This window comes from Ostrea edulis, chromosome 3 (genome assembly GCF_947568905.1).
Source record: "Ostrea edulis chromosome 3, xbOstEdul1.1, whole genome shotgun sequence".
Taxonomy (NCBI): domain Eukaryota; kingdom Metazoa; phylum Mollusca; class Bivalvia; order Ostreida; family Ostreidae; genus Ostrea; species Ostrea edulis.
This window is the reverse complement of record NC_079166.1, coordinates 16,105,643-16,128,295: the sequence shown is the minus strand read 5'-3', so window position 1 is coordinate 16,128,295 and position 22,653 is coordinate 16,105,643. Positions and strand designations below refer to the sequence as shown.

Sequence of the window (22,653 nt, the reverse complement as noted above, 5' to 3'; positions counted from 1 at the left end):
GTCGTATACACGGACATGGGAACGATGATAGGGTCTGTAAGTTTCGTTTTGTTTCACTTTCGGTTTTACTACTTCCGGGTACAACAACATGTGGAATATATAAAGTCGTAACAGAGAATCGGCGCTAATATGTAATTTGGTGTATTGTTAAGCGATCGGCTGCATACATGAGACTGGGAAAACCCTGCCATGTAGTTTATTTAGGTTCCTAGTCGATGCTACAGTAAGGAAGCGGTGGATACAAAGATGTAGGTACGTAATATTATCACAATTCAACGAATAATCATGTCAAATTAACACACGTGTGTATAAACTGACAGAATATACTGGACGTGTTGTTTAGATATTTCAGAGGGGGTAGGCCTACAAAAGATTTTGACAGACGAACTGATAAAAATAAAATAATAAGAGCAAAAAATTACATGTACTACAATTTCATAAATGGGGGGGGGGGTAAGTTTTTCTTCGTTATTGATTTCAACATTTATTAACATCTTTTACTACATAATTCTCTTCTGTCTGAAAAGGGGAAGGAACACTTATTTATTGTATCAATATAGAAAAAATAACCTTGCCTAAGGAAAAAGGGGAAAGGGTTGACAGGACACCCTTGATACTACTTGCCTTTATATAGGCTCCAGCATGATTAAATTTTGTATTGTGTTTCAAGAGAACTGGCATATATCTTTATTGTATAATTATGTAAAAGTGACACATGGTCTTCAAAAGAATGATTGTAACACTCATATTCTGTGCTTATTTCAGAAACTACAACTTTGTTGTGTAGTGAGCCACTTTAAGTCAATACAAACAGAAACTTTTGGTATATTACTTTTTTTCATAGACACAAAGTTACGAAACCTGCTGAAGCAGAAGCATCTGCTTCAAACGTACATGTAGGAACCGAAGTTGATACTGCTACCAATATATCTGTACCAGACAACAATGAAGTGCATCTACATGACCACGAGTATACAGCACCAAACCCTCAACATTAAAAAGGTACAGTGTACGATACAAGTATTCTAGTACATCAAACCAGGAAGTTACAACGGTTGTTAAGTTTAGTGTCAGGTGGTTTTTCTGTATTTTCTTCATTCTCATTTCAGTGTTATCTAAATTTATATGCACACCAAATACTATAATGGTATTGCTTTTGTTCTTACAGCTTCCCTTGAAGACTAGGATGTTGTAAACTTGCAGTGAGAAATATACCTGCTTAATTAAAGGAAACCATCCTTGACAATTGGGAACATCATAATTGAAAGACCCTGGAAAGGTATGTTTTAGCGGTTCGTTAAGGAAAAATGAACAATGCACTTTCTATACACTGACTAGTTATCAATTTCACAGGTCAGCGCAGATTTCACAATATTCAATTACCTAGTAATTTCAGGGGGGTATAAATGTTGCTGTATACACCATTTTCTGTGGATATTTTTCATATATTCATGAAATTTTGTTTGAAGGGATCATGAATACTGTTGGGAGTGTCCATTCAACTGAAATATAAAAGTCAGAAGAATTGAAGATTGCAATGGATGCAACAGAAGTGACCTAATATGACCAAATTGATATGAATAGCCAGTTTTTCGCTTGCAGTAATGACAAGAGTCGCCACAAAGAAAAGACCTTATGTGTATTACACCTAATGCAGCTTATTTCTAATCTGTATGCTGGATACAAATCTAATTTGGCAATTGTGAACCATTGTGGCATTTTAGAGAAGTTGCAAGTTGGTGATATATTCCTGGCGGACAAAGGATTTTGTATATTTGACAAACTTCCAAATGACATGACACTTAATATCCCATTCTTTCTTACAAATAAATCCCACTTCTCAAAAGAGGATGCACAACTTTGCTATAAAATTTCCAGATGCAGAATCCATGTTGGATGGGAAAATGAGAGAATAATTTTTTTTTTAAATTCCTTAGCCATATTCTATCATAGTATAGATATTGATATGACAAAATATTTCAGATTTGTGTGGATCATGTGAATTTGCAGGTTCCCCTTTTGAAGGAGATTGTAGATAAATCCTACAAACTTATTAGATTAATTGCATGTATATATATACCTTAAATCTGCACATACCTGCCACATTGAATTTTTAAAGTTAAAAGTAATGAATACCATATATGCAATATAACTTTTCTACATATTTACATAAATATAAAGCCCTTTGGAACGTCTCCATCAGAATGAAATATTCTCGAGAGGAACGTTAAACAATATACAATCAAACATAAAGCTTTTTGTTCTCATTCTGAAGGTTTTCAAATCTGCATTATTAAAAAAGAAGTAAAATCCATTGTTTTAGTAAATGCATGTAATTGAATGATTTTTGTAAAGCTGGACACTGCGTCTATACATACATATATTTTGGTTCATCTAATCCGAGATTCCTCTGACTCTTAACCCCGTTTTTATTTTGTGACTTCTGCGGGGGAGAGTCAGAGCGGACTCCATATTGAAAAGTGGGAATTCAGCGACACCAGCTGGTGTCGCTGCTTTACCTACCTCTTACAACTTTATTTCGCGGATCTATCTTCCAAGACGTGAGAATTCAGTTATCGGAAGATTATTCTACAAATACATCATGATTAATACGATGCTATCGCCGTTTAAACGATGGAATTTTGTGTTTACATGTGCTGACGTCATGCGCAAAGAAATCAAATGGCGAGGCGGCGACCTAATTCAAGTGATGCTCCATTTGTCGGTGTTAGGGCCGTTTAAACGGCGATAGCATCGTATTAATCATGATGTATTTGTAGAATAATCTTCCGATAACTGAATTCTCACGTCTTGGAAGATAGATCCGCGAAATAAAGTTGTAAGAGGTAGGTAAAGCAGCGACACCAGCTGGTGTCGCTGAATTCCCACTTTTCAATATGGAGTCCGCTCTGACTCTCCCCCGCACATGTCAAATATAAAAGCGGGGGTAAGAGTCAGAGGAATCTCGGATTAGGTTCATCTAAAATAAGAAAAACTCTGTCTATAATGTTTATTCAATAAATATACAATAAACATAACTTTGATAGATGCACCACTGATATCATAATAAAGTATATGTACATGTGGTTATGTGTGTGTGTTTTAGACTGCAAAAATACTTCATTATTATAATTAAACTCTATCACGCTTAAAAGGTTGACCATAATACATAATTGTCAATGTGAATTATTTGAGTGTCACTTGGAATCCACACTAGCAAATCACAGCATTGGGTGTCTTTCAGGTGGTGTTGTCCTTGAATCTGATGCCAATATTCAAATTTTGTTTTGAGGTGCAGCGAACCATCCCTTGCATCACATTCTAAAATGGCAAATGTCATTACATGTATTGATAAAATATACATGATTTACAAGTGCTCTGATTAGTGGTGAAAGTATTATACTGCAATACGCATACTTATTTTGACATAGATGTACTGCAGTATTCAAAACTTGATGCAAGTAAAGTTTATAAAGAACATTAACAGTTCAATATCACAATGAAGCCTATGTAGTATTTGTATTTCATTCATAAAATGTTACTTTAAAGTTATAATAAACTTGGATACATCCATAATGATATATATGAATACATATATGTACAGCTAATGTACATGTATTAGGTACACATACACATAATTGTTCAATCTATAATGCTGACTTACCAAGAAGGAAATCCCAACATTTGCACAGGCATCTTTAATTGTCATTGTTCGAGCTGAAAATGAGCACTTAGCCTCAATTAAGAATTTCAGGGGTTGCTGAAAATGGTCTGTTGCCCTGCGGAATCATCGAATGAGGATGCAGTTAATTCCTCCATTGTTGTTGTAAACTTTGACTGTGCCGACTTTGGATGTTTTATCCAACTACTGGCGTATTTTACATTGAACGGTTTTATTTGCCTTCTTATATCTGAAAAATTCCAATATATCTACATGTAAAAATTTTATCTTCACAGTTCGAACCCATTTATTACCTACTTTGGGTATAGATAAGATAAGTTTATTCCAATTTTGGGCCCAGAGGGCATAACAGCAAGACAGTTTATAAAGAAAGAAATTTCTAAAAAGAAAGAAAGTTTACAACATATAAACTTATAATTATTATAATCATAATAGATATAGATCCAAACATGTATTGACATTATTTTATCTTTAAATTGTGTACCTGCCTTTGAAAATTTGCTGTCATATGAAGATCGACACTTATTCTGCCCCATTATGGGCATACTGGCATCAGACATCCACATTAATGATGACTGCACAATGCACAACACCTTTATCCTCAGATTCAAGGCATATCTATAAAATATTTTTAAAATATTAAACAATCTTAACCCATCTGTGATGTAACTGATATAGATAGGCATATTTAATGCGCTTTGTTTATTGAATATACAACTGTACACTGCAGGTACGTAAATGTAGTATCGTTGTTCACACCACCACCACCCCCCCCCCCCTCCCCCCCCCCCCCCTTTCCGATCTCCCCAGTACGTTCGTATAAATACAAAGCAAGTTTTATGCATAATCCGTTTTTATTTTAAAGTATTAATATACTTTCAATTGTAATGATTTGAGAATATAAAAACGTATCGTACATCTCTCTAGTTCATAGATTATGCTTTTACCAACCTGCTCTTTATCTGCAAGACGTACCCTCGTCGATGCTTGTACACTGGCGGTTATTACACGTAATTCGTCAAACACGAAGCGAAGAATCCTCGACCACCCCACTAATGCTTCAATTCCCATGTTTATCTCGTTAAAACCTCCACATACTCGATTGATAACGCTATATCTATGTATACCACTCTCTACACAGTGCAATCTGAGAGAGTGGGGTCTATGGAACGCCGCAGCTGTCTTAAGGCTATAAAATATGCAGTATATTGTCACTGATATATAATATCAAGTTTATTCCTTATTCAATGGGTCTATTCTCTATACCATTAAGGCCATTTTTTATATCATTACGTCTACTTGATATAATATGTAGTGAAAAACCAATAAAATGATGTCAAATCAATGTATTACATAGTTGGGTATACATAATATTCAATCTAAAATCTATAATATGTTGTCGAGGTTGTATTTCATTAAGTCATATTCATAAATCAGAGGGTTCAGACGTTATAAGATGACGTCAAAACAACATGTCACTCCGTCGTTTTAAACAACGACATCAAACACACACAATATCAAGTCTATCCTCTGTATCATCAAGTTCATTTATTATGACATGCAGTGAAAACACTATAATATGATGTCACAACAATAATTATACAGTTTGAATTCTGATATAACTTGTGAAAACTATATACCAATAAGTCATTTCTGCATGACATGTGGTTCAAATGTATCCACATGATGTCAAAACACCTTACTATCATTTCATTTTCTTATAACAGTTTGATGTGACTGTATGTTATTAAGTCATTTTTATATGATAAATTGCGAAAACGTTAAAATATAGGGTTTTAATTCTATATCATACAATCGTTTGCATATAAAATGTAGCTACATCATTTAATACACTGTCAAAACTATACACTACGTAGTTACTTTGATATATAATGTCGTGTATGTATATCATGTGTTTCGAAGACTTGCATTTGAAGTTTTTCACACAAGAGTCGATGCTTTGTATAAATCCATTTGAAAATGTCGGAAATGCGCCACATTCTGGAAGAGCTGGGCTTTGGAGAATACTCTAGACACTTTGAAGAGCAGGACATTTCTCCTGACATTGTGGGTTTATTATCAGCTGAAGAAATGAAGTCATTGGGAATTGGTAACAAGTCTGACATGGTTAAACTAAGATATGCATGTGTTTCATATGGTCCTCGAAGACCCGAACAAGATTTTTCTAGATTTGGTCCAAAGGAATTTGTAGTTCCGCAGAATGTCCTAGAAAACCTCTTAAATGACGGGTTTTCAATTAAAGAAATATCAAGACTCCTTTCAATCTCCGAAAGCACGGTATATCGCAGAATGAGAAAGTTTGGAATGTCCAAGAAAAGTTTTTCCGATATAAACGACATTGAGCTAGATAATTATGTTTTGGATGCGTCAAACAATTTTCCATATTGCGGAGAGAACATTTTAGGACAAATAATAAAACAGAAAGGTATAATTGTCCCACGCTGGCGTCTCAGAGATAGTTTGCATCGTGTGAATGAGACGGGTGTGAACGAAAGAAAAAGGGGCAGATTAAAACGCAGAGTCTATGATGTCAGAGGACCAAATCATCTATGGCATATAGATACCAACCATAAACTCATTCGGTGGCATTTGATCATCGCAGGATGCATTGATGGTTTCAGTCGTTTGATAATTTTCTTGAACTGTCTCGACAATAATAAAGCTGGAACATTGTTGAAATGTTTTACTGAGGGTGTTTCTCAATTTGGCCTTCCACTCAGAGTTCGTTCAGATAAGGGATTAGAAAATACTGCAATTGCTGATTTTATGATTGCCAATCGAGGAATTGGCAGAGGAAGCATGCTTACTGGTAAAAGTGTGCACAATCAAAGAATAGAGCGCTTGTGGAGAGATGTCTATACTGGTGTGTTGGCTCTTTTCTACAAATTATTCTACTACATGGAAGATGATGGGATTTTGGATCCACTTGATGATTTGCAGATAGCAGCTCTACATTATACATACATTCCATTTATAAATCAGAAACTAAAAATTTGGCAAGATGCTTGGGCTGGACATAGAATGAGAACAACAAAATCGTCCCCGAAAGCTTTATGGACCTCGGGACATATTCAGAATCCTACGGGCATAGACTTTGTCAATGCAGAATATGGAACTGAGGGTTTTGGAATAAATTCCAATGATCATGATGATGTAGATGGCAGACCAATCATTACCTCCGTTTCAGATAGCATGATCACTTCCGCTTGCAAACACCAACTTGACCAGGAAATAACTAGTTCTTGGAATTCTACAAATTTTGGAATTGACGTTTACTTAAAAGTCCTTGATATAATAAAGAACCATCAGTAAAATTGTACAAATGAAAATAAAGAGACAAAACAACAACTTTTAGAATTATATTTAATGTTGTAACAAATCAATAGTGTAGCTTACACAGAGTTTTCTATTCAAACAAAACCTAATGATCAACTCAAATGAGTTTCATCTACTTTTGGCTTGTTGATACATTGCTGCAATTTCTATCAATGTGTGTAGATGAAACATTTTTATTCCTCCCATAGGATGGTATCCTCATAAATAAAATTTATAATCATTCACTTCATACAAAGTACATGTATTGGCATTAGAAAGTTCAATTAATTGTCAGTAAGTTATTTACCCCCCCCCCCCCCCCCCCCCCCCAATTATGACAAGGTTTTTTTTAGTTAATATAAAAAAATCATAAACACTAATAACTTAAATACTTGTGCTTCCTATCAATTATAAATGTACAAATAAAGAAGAGACCAAATGACCATATTGCTCTTAAAAAACCCAGTATGAAACAGGTCCGAAATATACATGAATATGAAAATTTATTATGAATGGACAAAAAATATATCCTGCATCAAAATGAAGCCTGTTGCTGAAAGCTGACTTGCACAACCATGTGATGGTCTTTACATGTACAAGGTGCATAAAAAAGTGATACTTCACAACATATTTGAAGCAAAAACAAAAAAACACTTGTCTCCTTAAGTAATATTTCATCTAAAATGACGAAGTTTAGCAAGCAGTTATTTTCTCAAAATGGGGAAAATGAAAACTCTTGCAATTTACTGCTCTTTAATACCAATACATTAAATTTGTATGATTTTTTTTAACTTACTCATTTTAGGAGGAGTTAAACAGGCAAACTACGTAATTCAAAACCCTGCAATTTTTCTCACAAATTAAACAAGAGGCCATGGGCCACATCGCTCACCAGTCACCTTGGCCCATATCTAAAGATTTTCCATATATATTTGCATTTAAAACTTTGGTCCCTATTATGGCCCCAATATACCACCGGGGACCATGATTTTTACAAACGTGAATCTGCACTATGTCAGGAAGCTTTCATGTAAATCTCGGCTATTCTGGCCCAGTGGTTCTTGAGAAGAATTTTTAATTTTCCCTATTTATTCCCATGTAAAACTTTGATCCCTTATTGTGGTCACAACCTACTCCAAGGGGCCATGATTTGAACAAACTGAATCTACATTATGTCAGGAAGCTTTCATGTCAATTTCAGCCCAGTGGTTCTTGAGAAGAAGTTTTTAAATGACCCCACCCTATTTTTGTGATTATCTCCCCTTTGAAGGAGGCATGGCCCTTCATTTGAACAAACTTGAAAGCCCTTCACCCAAGGATGCTTTGTGACAAGTTTGGTTGAAATTGCCCCAGTGGTTCTGGAGAAGAAAATGAAAATGTGAAAAGTTTACGCCGATGCCAGACAACGGACAAATTTTGAAGAGAAAAGCTCACTTGAGCCAAAACAATTCCTAGTCTTAATGTAATTCAAATCTTCAATACTCATACAAACATTCTGTAACATATACAAGAACTTTGTAACATGAAAACTTAGGTTGGAGTTGGGGGGACAAACATGCAGACAAAGACATTACAGTACCTTAATATGTCTGATTTAAAGACGAGCATAAAACAAGAGGCCCAAAGGTCTTATCGATCACCCGAGGATCAGTTAAAAGAATCATTAGTCCCAAGGGCCATGAAATCTAGAGGAATTTTTGTTCAGCATATCAAAGCTAAATTCTAATATTCGGCAACAGGATTAAACAAGATGTGCTCTGCAAACATAAATTACCCCAAAACTGCCCATACTACTGAAAAACTACATATTATATGATTTATGTCAACATACGTGAACACCAGATGAAGGTGATTAAAACTGTCATTTATTAATTCAATAAATGACAAAATGTAAACATATATACACAGAATCATTAAATAATGAAGAAGACATATATGGTAATTCACACCAAGAGCAAAAATGTTACAAGTACAAAATGACCAGACTTTTGACTAGAAGGACTTTGAAACAGAGTTATACCTGTAACTTATGGCAAGATGTAGAATACAAAAAATCATAAAGTAATGGATTTCAATTACATGTGGCATTGACAATAATACACATGTTAAATGTAAAGGAAAAACAATCTTCGACCTGCTACAATATAGACAACCACATACTGCCCAAAACAGAAGTACACCCATATGGGGCGATTCCCCATTATAACATGACGGATTAAATTGTTACAAAATCGCATCGGATGGCTTGTTACCAACCCACTATACGGCTATTTTGGACCAGCCCTCGAGTCACAACCCTTGTTATGAAATTCAAAATTAGTGCGTACTTTTCTGCTGTTTTTTATTATACATTTAGTTTTTATACAGTTTCAGTAAAATTTAAGAAGTAAAGACAATAATCATTATGATAATGTTGGTCCCACCCTCAAACCAAAATCCCTACCCCTGTGATTATGAAATTTGTGTAAAACATTTAAATAACATCATCTTTATTGCTATTGATAATAAATTGAGTCAAAAACTACTATCCAGGGTATTATGAATTTATAATTTTGGTGGAGGTGTTCCTGCTTTTCATATACATGTAGATGTGTAGTTGTAAAGAAAGGATTTTTGAAAATTAATTGATTTTGGACAGTTTTTGCCCTGCCAGTGGTTCTTGAGAAGACTATTTTTAAATGACCCCACCCTATTTTTGCATTTTTGTGATTATCTCCCCTTTGAGAGAGGCATGGCCCTTCATTTGAACAAAATTGAATCCCCTTTACCAAATGGTGCTTTGTGCCAAGTTTGGTTGAAATTAGCCCAATAGTTCTGCAGGAGAAGAGGAAAATGTGAAAAGTTTACGACGACGTTGACAGACAACTGACAAATTTTGATCAGAAAAGCTCACTCGAGCCTTCGACTCAGATGAGTTAACAAGAGGCCCATGGGCCACATTGCTCACCTGAATCACCTTGACCCATACCTGAAGACTTTCCATATATATGTGCATGTAAAACCTTAGTCCCCATTATGGCTCCAACCTACCCCTGGAGGCCATGATTTTTGCAAACTTGAATCTACACTATATCACAAAGCTTCCATGTAAATGTCAACTTCTTTGGCCCAATGGTTCTTGAGAAGATTTTTAACGATTTTTCCTATATATTTCTATGTAAAACTTTGATCCTCCCTTGTGGCCCGATCCTACCCCCGGGGGCCATGATTTGAAAAACTTGAATCTGCACTATGTCAGAAAGCTTTCATGTAAAAATCAGCTTTTCTGGCTCAGTAGTTCTTGAGAAGAAGATTTTTAAAGATTTTCCCTATATATTTGTATGTAAAAATTTGATCCCCTATTGTGGCCCCATCCAACCCCCGGGGGCTATGATTTTATCAATTTAGAATCTGCACTACCTAATAAAGCTCATCTATAAATTTCATCTTTTCTGGCCCAGTGGTTCTTGAGAAGATTTTTTAATGACCCTACTCTATTTTTACCTTTTCTTATCTCCCCTTGGAAGGTGGCCTTTATTTTAACAATTTAGAATTCCCTTTACCTAAGGATGCTTTGTGCCAACTTTGGTATTTTATACATTTAACTTTGAAATTCTATTGTGGCCTCATCAACTCCCCTGGTACCAATATTTGAACTAACTTGAATGTGCATTATTATACAAGAATGCTTTCATATCAATTGGTCAGGTTCTTACTACACATTTTGAAGGAAGATCTTTTAAGAAACATTGTGTAAATTTACATCAAACTTTGCACTAAAAATAGTCCTGTCCTGACCCAGACCAGTGCACTTTACTAGTTCTTCACTATATATGAAGATTATTTTATATTGATATAACAAATTTCTTTTAAATTCAGCAAGTTTTATGAAACAAATCCCCTAAAGCTGTACCCATGGACCCTACATACAAACTGTAGAATTTTTTGTAATAAGTATGTGGTGATACTTGTATAATTGTGTTACATATTCTTATAAAAAAAATTGAGACTTGATTGGGTGATAGAGAATGACTAAAACTTTGTTAAAAACTTAATGCAGTCCATAAAAGAGGTTTAAGAAAGCATAATCATATAATTCAAATAGCTTTTCATCTAAAGGAAAGTTCACATTTAAGTCTGGTTTTGGTCTTGGAAGCTGGAGAGAGTTGATGCATGTGTTGGCAGTTGGAATGAATGAGTTCATGACTTCTGGAAACTGGATAGTGGGTGGGATTTTGAACCCCAGTAGTGGCTCCTCATCAGCTCCTGTCACAAACTGTAGTACGTTTGCTAAGGACAAGTGTTCTCTCCGACCACCTGGAGAAGAAAGAACTTTACTAGACTTTATTTATGTTATTATATCATAATATCTGTGTAAAAAAATAAAGTAAACTGTCATTATTTTCAATCAGTGATTAACATTACATTAATAGCACCATCATGAAACAAGAGGCCCATGGGCCACATCGCTCACCTGAGTCACCTTGGCCCATATCTGAAGACTTTCCATATATATTTGCATGTAAAACCTTAGTCCCTATTATGGCCCAAACTACCCTTTGCAAACTTGAATCTACACTATGTCAGAAAGCTTTCATGTAAATGTCAACTTCTTTGGCCCAATGGTTCTTGAGAAGAAAATTTTTAAAGCTTTTTCCTATATTTGTATGTAAAACTTTGACCCCCCCCCCCCCCCCCCCCCCCCCCCCCCCCCCCCCCACGGCCATGATTTGAACAAACTTGAATCTGCACTATGTCAGAAAGTTTTCATGTAAAAATTAGCTTTTCTGACTCAGTGGTCCTTGAGAAGAAGATTTTTTCTATATATTTGTATGTAAAACTTTGATCCCCTATTGTGGCCCCATCCAACCCCAGGGGCCCATGATTTGAACAAACTTGAATCTGCATTATGTCAGGAAGCTTTCATGTAAATCTCAGCTTTTCTGGCTTAGTGGTTCTTGAGAAGAAGATTTTTAAAGTTTTTCCCTATATATTTGTATGTAAAACTTTGATCCCCCCTTGTGGCCCCATCCTACTACCGGGGGCCATGATTTGAACAAACTTGAATCTGCAATATGTCAGGAAGCTTTCAGGTAAATTTCAGCTCTTCTGGCCCAGTGGTTCTTGAGAAGATTTTTAAATGACCCCACCCTATATTTGCATTTTTGTGATTATCTCCCCTTTGAAAGGGACATGGCCCTTCATTTGAACAAACCTGAAAGCCCTTCACCCAAGGATGCTTTTGGCCATGTTTGGTTGAAATTGGCCCAGTGGTTTTGGAGAAGAAGTCGAAAATGTGAAAAGTTTAACAGACAGACGGACAGACAGACAGACGATGGACAAAAAGCGATCAGAAAAGCTCACTTGAGCTTTCAGCTCAGGTGAGCTAAAACACACCCAGTCACCTTTTCAAAACCCGCTTGGACAGAGACCCTGATAAACTGCGAGAAAATGGATATATCGAAGCTATAAGCACTGGTAGGCCTATAGCATACATTCTGTTTTGCTCTTCAAATTCAATACACACCCGGATCAACTGACCTTCACCTTGTAACAACATATATATTGACGATACAATGTAACTTCTACCAACTGGTAGATTTACAAAAAAAATTAAAGATACAAAATAATTGAACTTTTAATTATACAAATAATAGAATATTGTATTTCCTAACTTTAAATTGAATTATAAAATTATTTCCTTAATGATATTGCCCCTAAGTGAAGAATATCGTTAAAACAAGACGTCTTTTTAGGAAACGAAGTTTGTCAATCCTTGCCATTTCTACATGCATTCACAGGATGCGACACGTCAAGAATGTTCGGCATCGGAACGGGTCCTGTATACTTAAGAAAGCAATGGAATGTCAAAATGTAGATAAATCGGGAACAAATTCTGTATATGATTAGTTTTTAAATGGGGGCAGGCTACTGACAAACAAGTTGATGGTGCAGGGGTTCAACTGTCTCGTTTAAAGTCAGCATTTCACAAATTCTAGGGTCGTTATAACAATCTACTTTGCCAATACAACATCATTGGGTCAAATCTGTCTGATTTGTTTAATATCGATTGTTGGGCCGTTTTTTGGCACAATGGTATTGAATAAGGGTAACTCTGTTTGCCTGATTAAGATATAGGACTCACGGTGGGTGCAACCGGTCAACAGGGGGTGCTTACTCCTCATAGGCACCTGATCACACTTCTAGTATATCCAGGGGTCCGTGTTTGCCCACCTCTCTATTTTGTATTGCTTATAGGAGTTACAAGATGGATCACTGTTCGTTATCTTCACCTTCCTTAATGAGGATTCCATAGAGAAAAAGATATCTTCTGGTGTCGATGTCATATCGACTTTGTACGATGGAATACCATAGAGACACCTATAGGAGATTTGCTTTGTGAAGTATTGTCTAACACAATATCATTTTTATAAGTTCAGTCATTGCCACTAACTACTAATTACAGCTGCAGAAGAGGAGCACTGCAAGAATTTTTTTTAAGTCATACAGTGGACTAAAGAAATAATTAATTTGGATCCTTCGAACTGGGGTTTATCACTGCTTTCAGCAATTTTTGTATCCGTTAACGAAATTACAAGTCGCGCCAGATAAACTTTTGAACGTTATTCGCTGTAAATGCAAGGTAAATTGTGACACTAGCCGTTGTACTTGTAAAAACATGGACTGAACTGTACTGCAATTACTAAAATGATCACTTATATAATTATCGGGCATGTAGCAACAATGGCTCTACCCCCTTTTATCATTACATGCAAAGTTGATAAATTTTTAGGCGCAGAGGTCGATTTTTAGACAGATTGGTTGCCCTCCCTCCTCTTTTTAAAAAAAATAGCATTGTCGTGAACTGTACAGAGTGGAAGTGTAAAATTGAACTGAGAAAACAACCTTAGCCCCCCCCCCCCCCCCCCCCCCCATCAAGGATTTTCATAACTTTGGATTAAAATTTACTTGTCAATTTTCAGGCAATATTGTGAAATTATCTTCAAACTCCCCCACCCCAACCCATTTTTTTTTTTACGATGCTCGTGCCTGATTCATTTTGCTTTTAATTCTATGTGTCCATTGTTTTTAAAACAGATTACTTCTGAAATTCTCGATATTAATTGCACAATAATTTGGATAGAACTATGTCAAATACGGCTATACCCCCCCTCCCTCTTTCCCAAACTCTAGAATTTGACGAAGTGCACGTATTAAAGATTTCTTTATAAAATCGAAGAAACTGAACCTTGTTTCGTCATAGATGTAGTACAAACTATTATAAAACTCAGCTTAATAAAGAATTGGTAACGTAAGCTTTACTATACACTGTTTTAAATATGTGAAACATAGGACTGGAATGGTAAGCGCATCATTTTACCCCAAAATTCCAATTTTCCCATTGAAATACAAAAGCCGATTTTTAATTTGTTGTTTGCATGTGTTTTCTTGCATGAATAATCAAAATTTAATTTCTGTTGCAATTAGTTTGAGGTTTTGCTCATATATGAGCTAGATTGACTAGACTAATTTTAGCTCTTTTTAGCTCTTTTGGCCTAGTGATTCTTGAGAAGATTTTTAAATGACCCTACCCCACAGGGGCTAAGCCGGTTTGGGCCCGAACTCTGTGATACCATAAATAGAGAAAGGGGTCAAACTCTAACCCCAATCAAAAACTACCCACTTGCTTCAAATGCCTAAAAAAATAAGAAAATAAGTGCAATATGCGTAATTTACCGGTCTAATTCTAATTTCTGTTTGTCGTTAACTTTATACAATATAGTGGTACTATCTAAGTAGAATTTCATGTTATTGTCGTCAATATTTGATCATTTATATAGTTTTGTGTAGAAATTATACATTTTACCTTAAATATCATTACAAATAGTGGCAATATTATCTTCATATTTGATACATTTAATAATATTATTTTCTTGGTGGGAAGATTCATGTTTGAGAAAAAAGGACAAATTCGTTTCCCCTTCATATATCCATTTCGCGTGGGACCTAATCTGTGCACCTTTGGCTTTTTTATTTATCAATGTGAAATTTTAATTGATAGGTCCAAAATCTTCCACACTAGTCTGAATTTTGCTGCTGTCTTAGGTGATAAACCACCTGGTGAACTGGACTGGTAAATGTCTTAGTAAAAATAAACAAGTGAAATCGAGAGAACAATGATGTATATCTCTGTTATTTTAAGAACCTGTGGATTGAAATTTGGCATGCAAGTAGTTAAGACATTAATCTATGCAAGGAGACCGGTAAATTATGCATACTGCACTCATTTTCTGATTTTTTGGGCATTTGAAGTGAGTGGGTAGTTTTTGATCTGGGTTAAAGTTAGACCCCTTTCTACATTTTTGGTATCACAGAGTTTGGGCCCAAACAGACTTAGCCCCTGTGCCCCACCCTATTTTTGCATTTTTGTGTTTATCTCCCCTTTGCAATGGACATGACCCTTCATTTGAACAAACTTGAAAGCCCTTCACCAAAGGATGCCTTTTACCAAATTTGCATATCGAATACTTTGCTTGAAATTGGTCCAGTGGTTCTGGAAAAGAAGTCAAAAATGTAAAAAGTGTACAGACAGACGGACAGACAGACAACAGGCGATCAGAAAAGCTCAATTGAGCTTTCAGCTCAGGTGAGCTTAAAAACCAAAATGTCTACCTGGACTCTTTAAAACAGGAAAACATTCTCAAAACCGTTACACAGACTTGCATGTCTTACTTGCGACTTCTCTTAGATATCGAACAAATGCAGCGTAAACCTTCTTTTCAACTTCAAAGTTGTTGCTGCCCTCTTGAGAAAATTGAGGCTTTAGAAGGAATGTGAGCATCCTAAATGTCAAGGGTAATGAATGTTTTTGGAAAAGGTACAGAAAACTTGGAAGCTGCATACAAATCTAAAAGAAAAATGCAATAGAATTAAGAATATACTACCTTTGATGAAAGTCGTCATCATGCAATCTTCTGGGGATTTACTATGTCAATCAATCTCAAACAGCATGAACTTGAATATCTTTAAACCCACACTATATTTTTTCCCTAATGCCATATTTTCAAAAAGCTTTCATATCTATCTGATAGTTTGGGCATTTACTGGTACTGAGAAAATTCTAAAGATGTTTTCCAATATAAATCTATGTTAAAATCTATGCCCCTTCGTGGCCCCAGAGAATAGTTTGTGAAATATACAGAATCTGCATTATACTCAGTATAAGGATGTTTTCATATTGATTTGACAATTGTGGGAGCAGCCCGAGTCCACTGATTGAACAATTTAGAATGTACAATAATTCTTTCACAGAAGTTTTGTAAGTTCTTGTGAAAGATTTCGAATGATCACTACATTGTACCTATGTTCAATAATCCCTCCTCCCTTTCTAAATGCCAGGGTATGGTACACATGTAGATATGATTTAGTAATTTTTAAAGCCCTATACACAAGAATGCATATGTGTGCAAGTTTGGTTCAATCTACAGATGACATCTAATAATGTGAGAAGTTTACAGATTGTGACAGACAGATGGGTAGACATCAATCATTAAGTGTTAAAAAAATCTCACATATTAATAAACCTTCAGCACATATTTTCATTGATTGTAACTGTTGATCGATTCCAAAATAGCACACAATTACTTATGTACACAGCATTGATGGCAAATTCATTACATATAGGGCTGCGACGATTCAGGGTTAGTTCAATTCCGTTTCGATTCAGAGCAGCACGATTAAGTTAGATTACGATTCAGTTCATGTTCGGTCCAATTTATTCAATAACAGTACAAAAATTTATATTCTTAATGAGTAGCATACTTCATCTAATTTCATTCAAGTTTTATTTAACTATATGCCGTCATTTGTAAACATCATATCTATAACTGCATATTTTAACTTTGATAAAAAAAGAAAACATTCACTAACAGTCTATTAAATTTTGTTATATTAATGTGCAGCATAGTTTTTGGATTATCATACAAATCTATTAGTCAATCTAAAATGTATATGATATTGTTTTCATTTATGTCAAAATTCAACAATTCTATCATAATCAATTGAGTCTTTGAAAATCTTTACTTCTCTCTCATATCAACTGTCAAATCATTTAATCTGTGTCATCATCTACGATCCCCAGCACTGACAGAAAAGTCATAAATCATGTAAAGATACACTGCAATGATCTGGCTGATCATATTCTGTTGCCCAGTTGGTACATGTATCTGAGTGGTGAAAATGTTAAATCTCAACAGTCATGATTTGATTCTCTGTTGTATAAAAATACACGTCTGCACATCCGCCATACTTGTTGTTTTGGTGCATGCAAAATCTAAACCAAACCGAAATCCGGAATTTGTAATCAGTACATAGAATCGAATGGTATAAAACTCAATGTATTGGAATTTTCGGTGCACCGCACAGCCCTAATGTACATATATCCATAGCACTTTTTCCAGTACATGAGTAAATTTGATATTCACACAATTATGAAGGTCTTTGAAATCAAAATTATACTAGAAGTATTACTGTATACAGTCCCAATGTCTCAAGCCCTCCTCTCAAGCTTGTTATGCATGGATTGTCTGTGGAATCAGAAAATATCTTCTGGATTACATCTGGGTCCAAAAAAGTTGGGATTTTGCCATTTTGTAGAATACTTAAAGCTGCAATACAAACATACTTGTAATCACATGCATTTAAACTCCAAAGGTCTGTAACATTATCATTTATAATACATTAAGATAACATTCAAGCTTATATGTAAAAGAGTTCCTGTTAGCTTAACTTAAGAGTCTCCCTAAATTCTGAAATCAGCTTTAATTTACATTGTACATCTTAGTATCTGTATCATAATTTATGATAAGTCTTTTTTAAAACCCTACTTTCCCTGAACAAGGTATTTCATCGACCAATCAAGGGCCCCGGAAGGCATTATTAACAAAAAGAAGCACATTTTAAACATTATTTCTATAAAAACTCAACAATATTGCTTATTACAGAATCATAACAAGGCATCATTGTCTCTAGTGTTGATGATGAAATATTTCTATACTTTTGTGTAAAAGTAGATGTTAATAAATGTACAAAATTTTATTCATACAATAACAAGAACATATAATTCTATTAGATATCGCTACCCCACCAACCCCCTAAAAAGAAAGAGAAAACAATTAAAATCATGATATTATACACCAGGAGTACTTTAATATGATTATTCAATATATTGTAACATTTGATTATTCATATGTTACATTTATAGTAAAATTGGGAGGGTACAAAATTTATAAGGCAAATCCCCCTCCCCTTTTGGTCTTTTGGATGACAGTTTTCAGGCCAAAGTGTCTTGGCTCTTTGCACTGAAATTTCTTGTTTGACATTCGTTTAAATGTAGTTACTTAATTAGCACACTATTATAAATTAAAAGTTTAATACAAACCAAAAGTCTTTCCAACAACTTCATAATCTTCATGAAGTAATTCTCTCAGTCCACTGTCAAAATATTTCTCCTTGATGGCCTGCAAAACTAATCTGAAAAACTCCTTCCTGGGGCCTCCATAATCTACAGCCGTCTACAACAAAAAGTATATATATGCATATAAATTTATGCATAATTACATAGTTTGTAAATCCAAATCTTGATACAATAATAAAATATCCCCCCTCCCAAAAGTCAATATTCACTAAACTCAACAATATTGTCATCTGTTAGTGCTTTCATCCTTTAGAATTTTGACAGTCACACTTCATATAATAAAACTTTAGCATTCCTAGGTTGTTTCTCTACTCTTCAGCCATATTGTTATCTTCGCTAGCCAAGGGTTTGTGATCCGCCGCTCCGCTTTTCTACACCTGTAGAGAAGCGGAGAGGATCATAAACCCTTGGCCACCAAAGATGCCATATTTGATGTCATAATCACCCCACATTTGTTCTTAAAAGTAATTTGTTACCATTTTTTTCAAATTTTATCATCACTCTATATGCATTTCTTAAATATCTATACCAACCTCATCATAAAACTGTACTTCTAAAGTCTTTCTAAGATCCTCAATTCCTTTGATTTCATCAAACGATGTCTCCAAAAGATGAGTTCTGTCTACCAAAATGAAGTTTGTGTCGCCTTCAGAACTATTTGTAACTTCAACGACTTCCAAAGGTCTACCAGTCACCATTTCATTTTGAACTTTACGCAAAATTTCAACAGGGTCCAATATATTTTGTGTTTTGCAAAAATTAACTATTCTATTTGTCACACCTGTTACAGTTTCAACATGCACAGGGGTTGCAACACTTTCATCCTTGATGGATGGGGTTGTAACATTTTCAAACTCTATCGATGGGGTTGCAACACTTTCGATATCAACTGTTGGGGCCACTGTAAGGGTAATGTCATTACTTTCGAATAGGCCCTGAAAAAAACTCATTCCATTAACATCAACTGGTACATCAGTTTGCACGATTTGTGTTACTGGCACTATACTGGTAGTATCAACATCTGTAGAAACTGAGGGTGCTTGGTCACATGTTTCTGTGTGTTTTCGTAGTTCCCTTACTAAAAATTTTCTTCCACATGTCACACATTTTTCTTCAATGCTCAATTCTGCCAATTTTTCAGGACGATTAACGATAGCTTCAGTCGATAAATTTTTCTGTATTGGTCTAATGTATATGGTAACCTGTGGGTTCACATTTTTCTGCAATTCTTTAGCTGACCATGAACAGTTTATTAAAGTTAAATCTCTGCAGTTTTGAGTACTGCGAAGTAATTCAAAACCACCCCCATCTGCTAATTTTGGAAAGCCGACAAAATCATCATCTTCATTTACTTCTTTCGAAATAAGTGTTTCTGCTAATTCCTTCTCATCATCAGATTTTTTCAAAAGAATTTTTTTCTTTCCTAGTCCTGCTTTATTCAAAACTTCTTTTTCGTTGCCGTTTGGGACACTCTTCTGTCCTGTGTGTGCCAAGCAGAGAAAATGCAGCGTGATAAACTTTTCTTTCTTACGTGATCTTTTCCCAGGTTTACTTGCTGAAGTGCGAGAATAAGGGCTGAATAGGCGCGATCTTTCAGAAATGACAGAAGTTGAAGGTTGATGTTTCCTTAAATCGAGAAGTTGTTTCAGTTTATGCCTCAATCCTATTGTTTCTATGCCCAACCTTTTTAATTCATCGTCCGATAACATACATATCATTTCTTGTGAAACGTTTTCCCTCTCGAAATTTTCAAGAACGTTAGGTATACCTAATTCTTCAAGTATTTCGCGTAGGTCCTCCATGTTTTATGACTTTTCGCGCCAGAGGATCGTGTGGTTTCGCCCCATAGGTGGTTTCGCCCCAATTTAATACAGGTAACGTATATAGTTGAACACTGCGCATGAGCGGATCTAGAGGGGGTGGGGGGTCCGGACCCCCCCCCCTCCCCCTCCCCCCGGAATTTGCAAAGATAAAAAAAATTACAATATAACGATTTATAAGAAAATTGAGTTGACTGTTATTATATTATATATAATAGGTTCGACCCCACCCCCCCTGGAAAAAATTTCTGGATCCGCGCCTGCTGCGTTATTTATATAGTCGGGTCCCCCCCCCCTTTTACCTGTGTAGAATCTCTTACATATTTTGACTGTAAACAAATTTCGAAAATGAAAAATATATTTTTAAAAGGTTTTTAAAACTGCGAAATTAGAAAAAGTGCTCATAATCTCAGAATTGAAAGTGAGAGGTAAGAATAACACTGACGGAAAGAAAGTTATACTTAAAGGAAATAGGGAAAAGAATTTGCAAAATGTGTGATAGGAATTGTGTGGAATTTCAATCGGCGATACCACTCGACTACTGTGACTGGGGCGAACATGTAATTGAGGCGAAACCACCAGGATTCGGCGAGAGAAACTCCGAATGCACTTTAAATCATTCGGAATACAACAACATAATATATAAAACCAACATAACGGTGTATTGTCTTGACATCGTATAATAACGTAGCGGTATATGTAACTTATGAACGATGAAATGAAACCTAACTTTGACAATGTGTTATAAATATTTCACAGCGCGTCATTTAAAACAGAGTAAATAACAGTAAACATGAGAAACTGATATAAAATTTTCACTTAAATTATTATACATTGAACCACATGTCATGTGAAAAGGATTTAATGATGTATTGTTGTGACATCATATTATAGTGTTTTCACTGCATGTCATAATAAATGAACTTGATGATACAGAGGATAGACTTGATATTGTGTGTGTTTGATGTCGTTGTTTAAAACGACGGAGTGACATGTTGTTTTGACGTCATCTTATAACGTCTGAACCCTCCGATTTATGAATATGACTTAATGAAATACAACCGCGACAACATATTATAGATTTTAGATTGAATATTATGTATACCCAACTATGTAATACATTGATTTGACATCATGTTATTGGTTTTTCACTACATATTATATCAAGTAGACGTAATGATATAAAAAATGGCCTTAATGGTATAGAGAATAGACCCATTGAATAAGGAATAAACTTGATATTATATATCAATGACAATATACTGCATATTTTATAGCCTTAAGACAGCTGCGGCGTTCCATGTCAGCTAACATCCCAGACTGTACTCGTCAATGCTGGTACCGGACATCCATGACTGTACCTGCACACTAATGTCAAAATTGAAATGTCAGAGTAAGATTTTCCGGATTGTTCAACGTAGTAAATATGTATGACAAATTGTATGAATACATACCCCCGTGTATAATTTTTGGATTTGATTTGATTTCTATGCATAGATCGCCTGTATGGAATGCTGTTATCGCCAAAAAGTAACATTGACCAAGGTAGTAAAGCTGCCGTGTATAAATTTACTGTATTGTATAGAGCGGGATTGGAACATCCACCCTTTCCCCGGGAAAAATGTGATTCTGGACATGTTGTTCACTATGTTCTATGAATATAATATACTTTTCAATGCAATTCTGATACTTGGGACTCAGGCGCGGATATAGAAATTCCATAAAGGAAGGGGGGTGGGGGGGCAGATAAATTGTTAATATCGAAAAACTTATTTTTACAGCTATAAATTCCTGCATGTATAACTGTATATGAAATTCAAAAAAGTACTCTGCAAACAATGAATTTGAACACGTATTATTCTACATGTATGGGTGTGAATGGGTGGTGAAAGCAAAGCAAAAAAAATTAAAAACTAACAATTCTACTTGATTGTTTACTTAATTATCTCATGTTTTCAAAAGAAAGATTGAACTGAAAACAGTTTTACAAGTTCACGTCCCATGCATATGAACTACTCGCAGACGTCGGGAGGAAATTGGTAGTATAGGGAGATAAACATCTATGGAGCTGGTTTAATCAATAATGTATTTTAACAATGTTTTGCCTACGAGAGCGAGTCATCAAAACTGACTAAACGAATCATGTATGCAGTATCAACACTAAACAAACAGACCATCACCTGCACTCTTTTATTCAATTTGTCTGGACTAAATTTGAATTACAGAGGTGAGTCGAAGTAAACCAGGAATGGGATCCGGATATCATATTAAATTTCATGATGGCACAACTTCTAATGAGTTTGTGAGCATATTTGGAAAAGCCATGATCTATGAAAGTACCGTATTTCCACTTGTGGCTG

General features: G+C 35.2%; 1 protein-coding gene across 2 annotated transcripts; it reads right to left on the bottom strand.

The window, feature by feature from the left end:
* Positions 1-7,335: 7,335 nt before the first annotated feature.
* LOC125661196 (uncharacterized) lies at positions 7,336-21,632 on the bottom strand. Of its 2 annotated transcripts, XM_056160215.1 has the most exons (6): positions 21,557-21,632; positions 19,007-20,099; positions 18,438-18,570; positions 17,528-17,664; positions 15,731-15,905; positions 7,336-11,314 (listed from the first exon to the last, which is right to left on the bottom strand). In XM_056160215.1, exons 1-6 carry the CDS (start codon positions 21,559-21,561, stop codon positions 11,049-11,051), a joined length of 1,809 nt encoding a protein of 602 aa, XP_056016190.1. In that variant the 5' UTR covers positions 21,562-21,632; the 3' UTR covers positions 7,336-11,048. The 2 variants fall into 2 exon arrangements, with proteins under 2 accessions (XP_056016190.1, XP_048749085.2); XM_048893128.2 differs by lacking the exon at positions 21,557-21,632 and having other exon boundaries at positions 19,007-20,433.
* Positions 21,633-22,653: the final 1,021 nt, after the last annotated feature.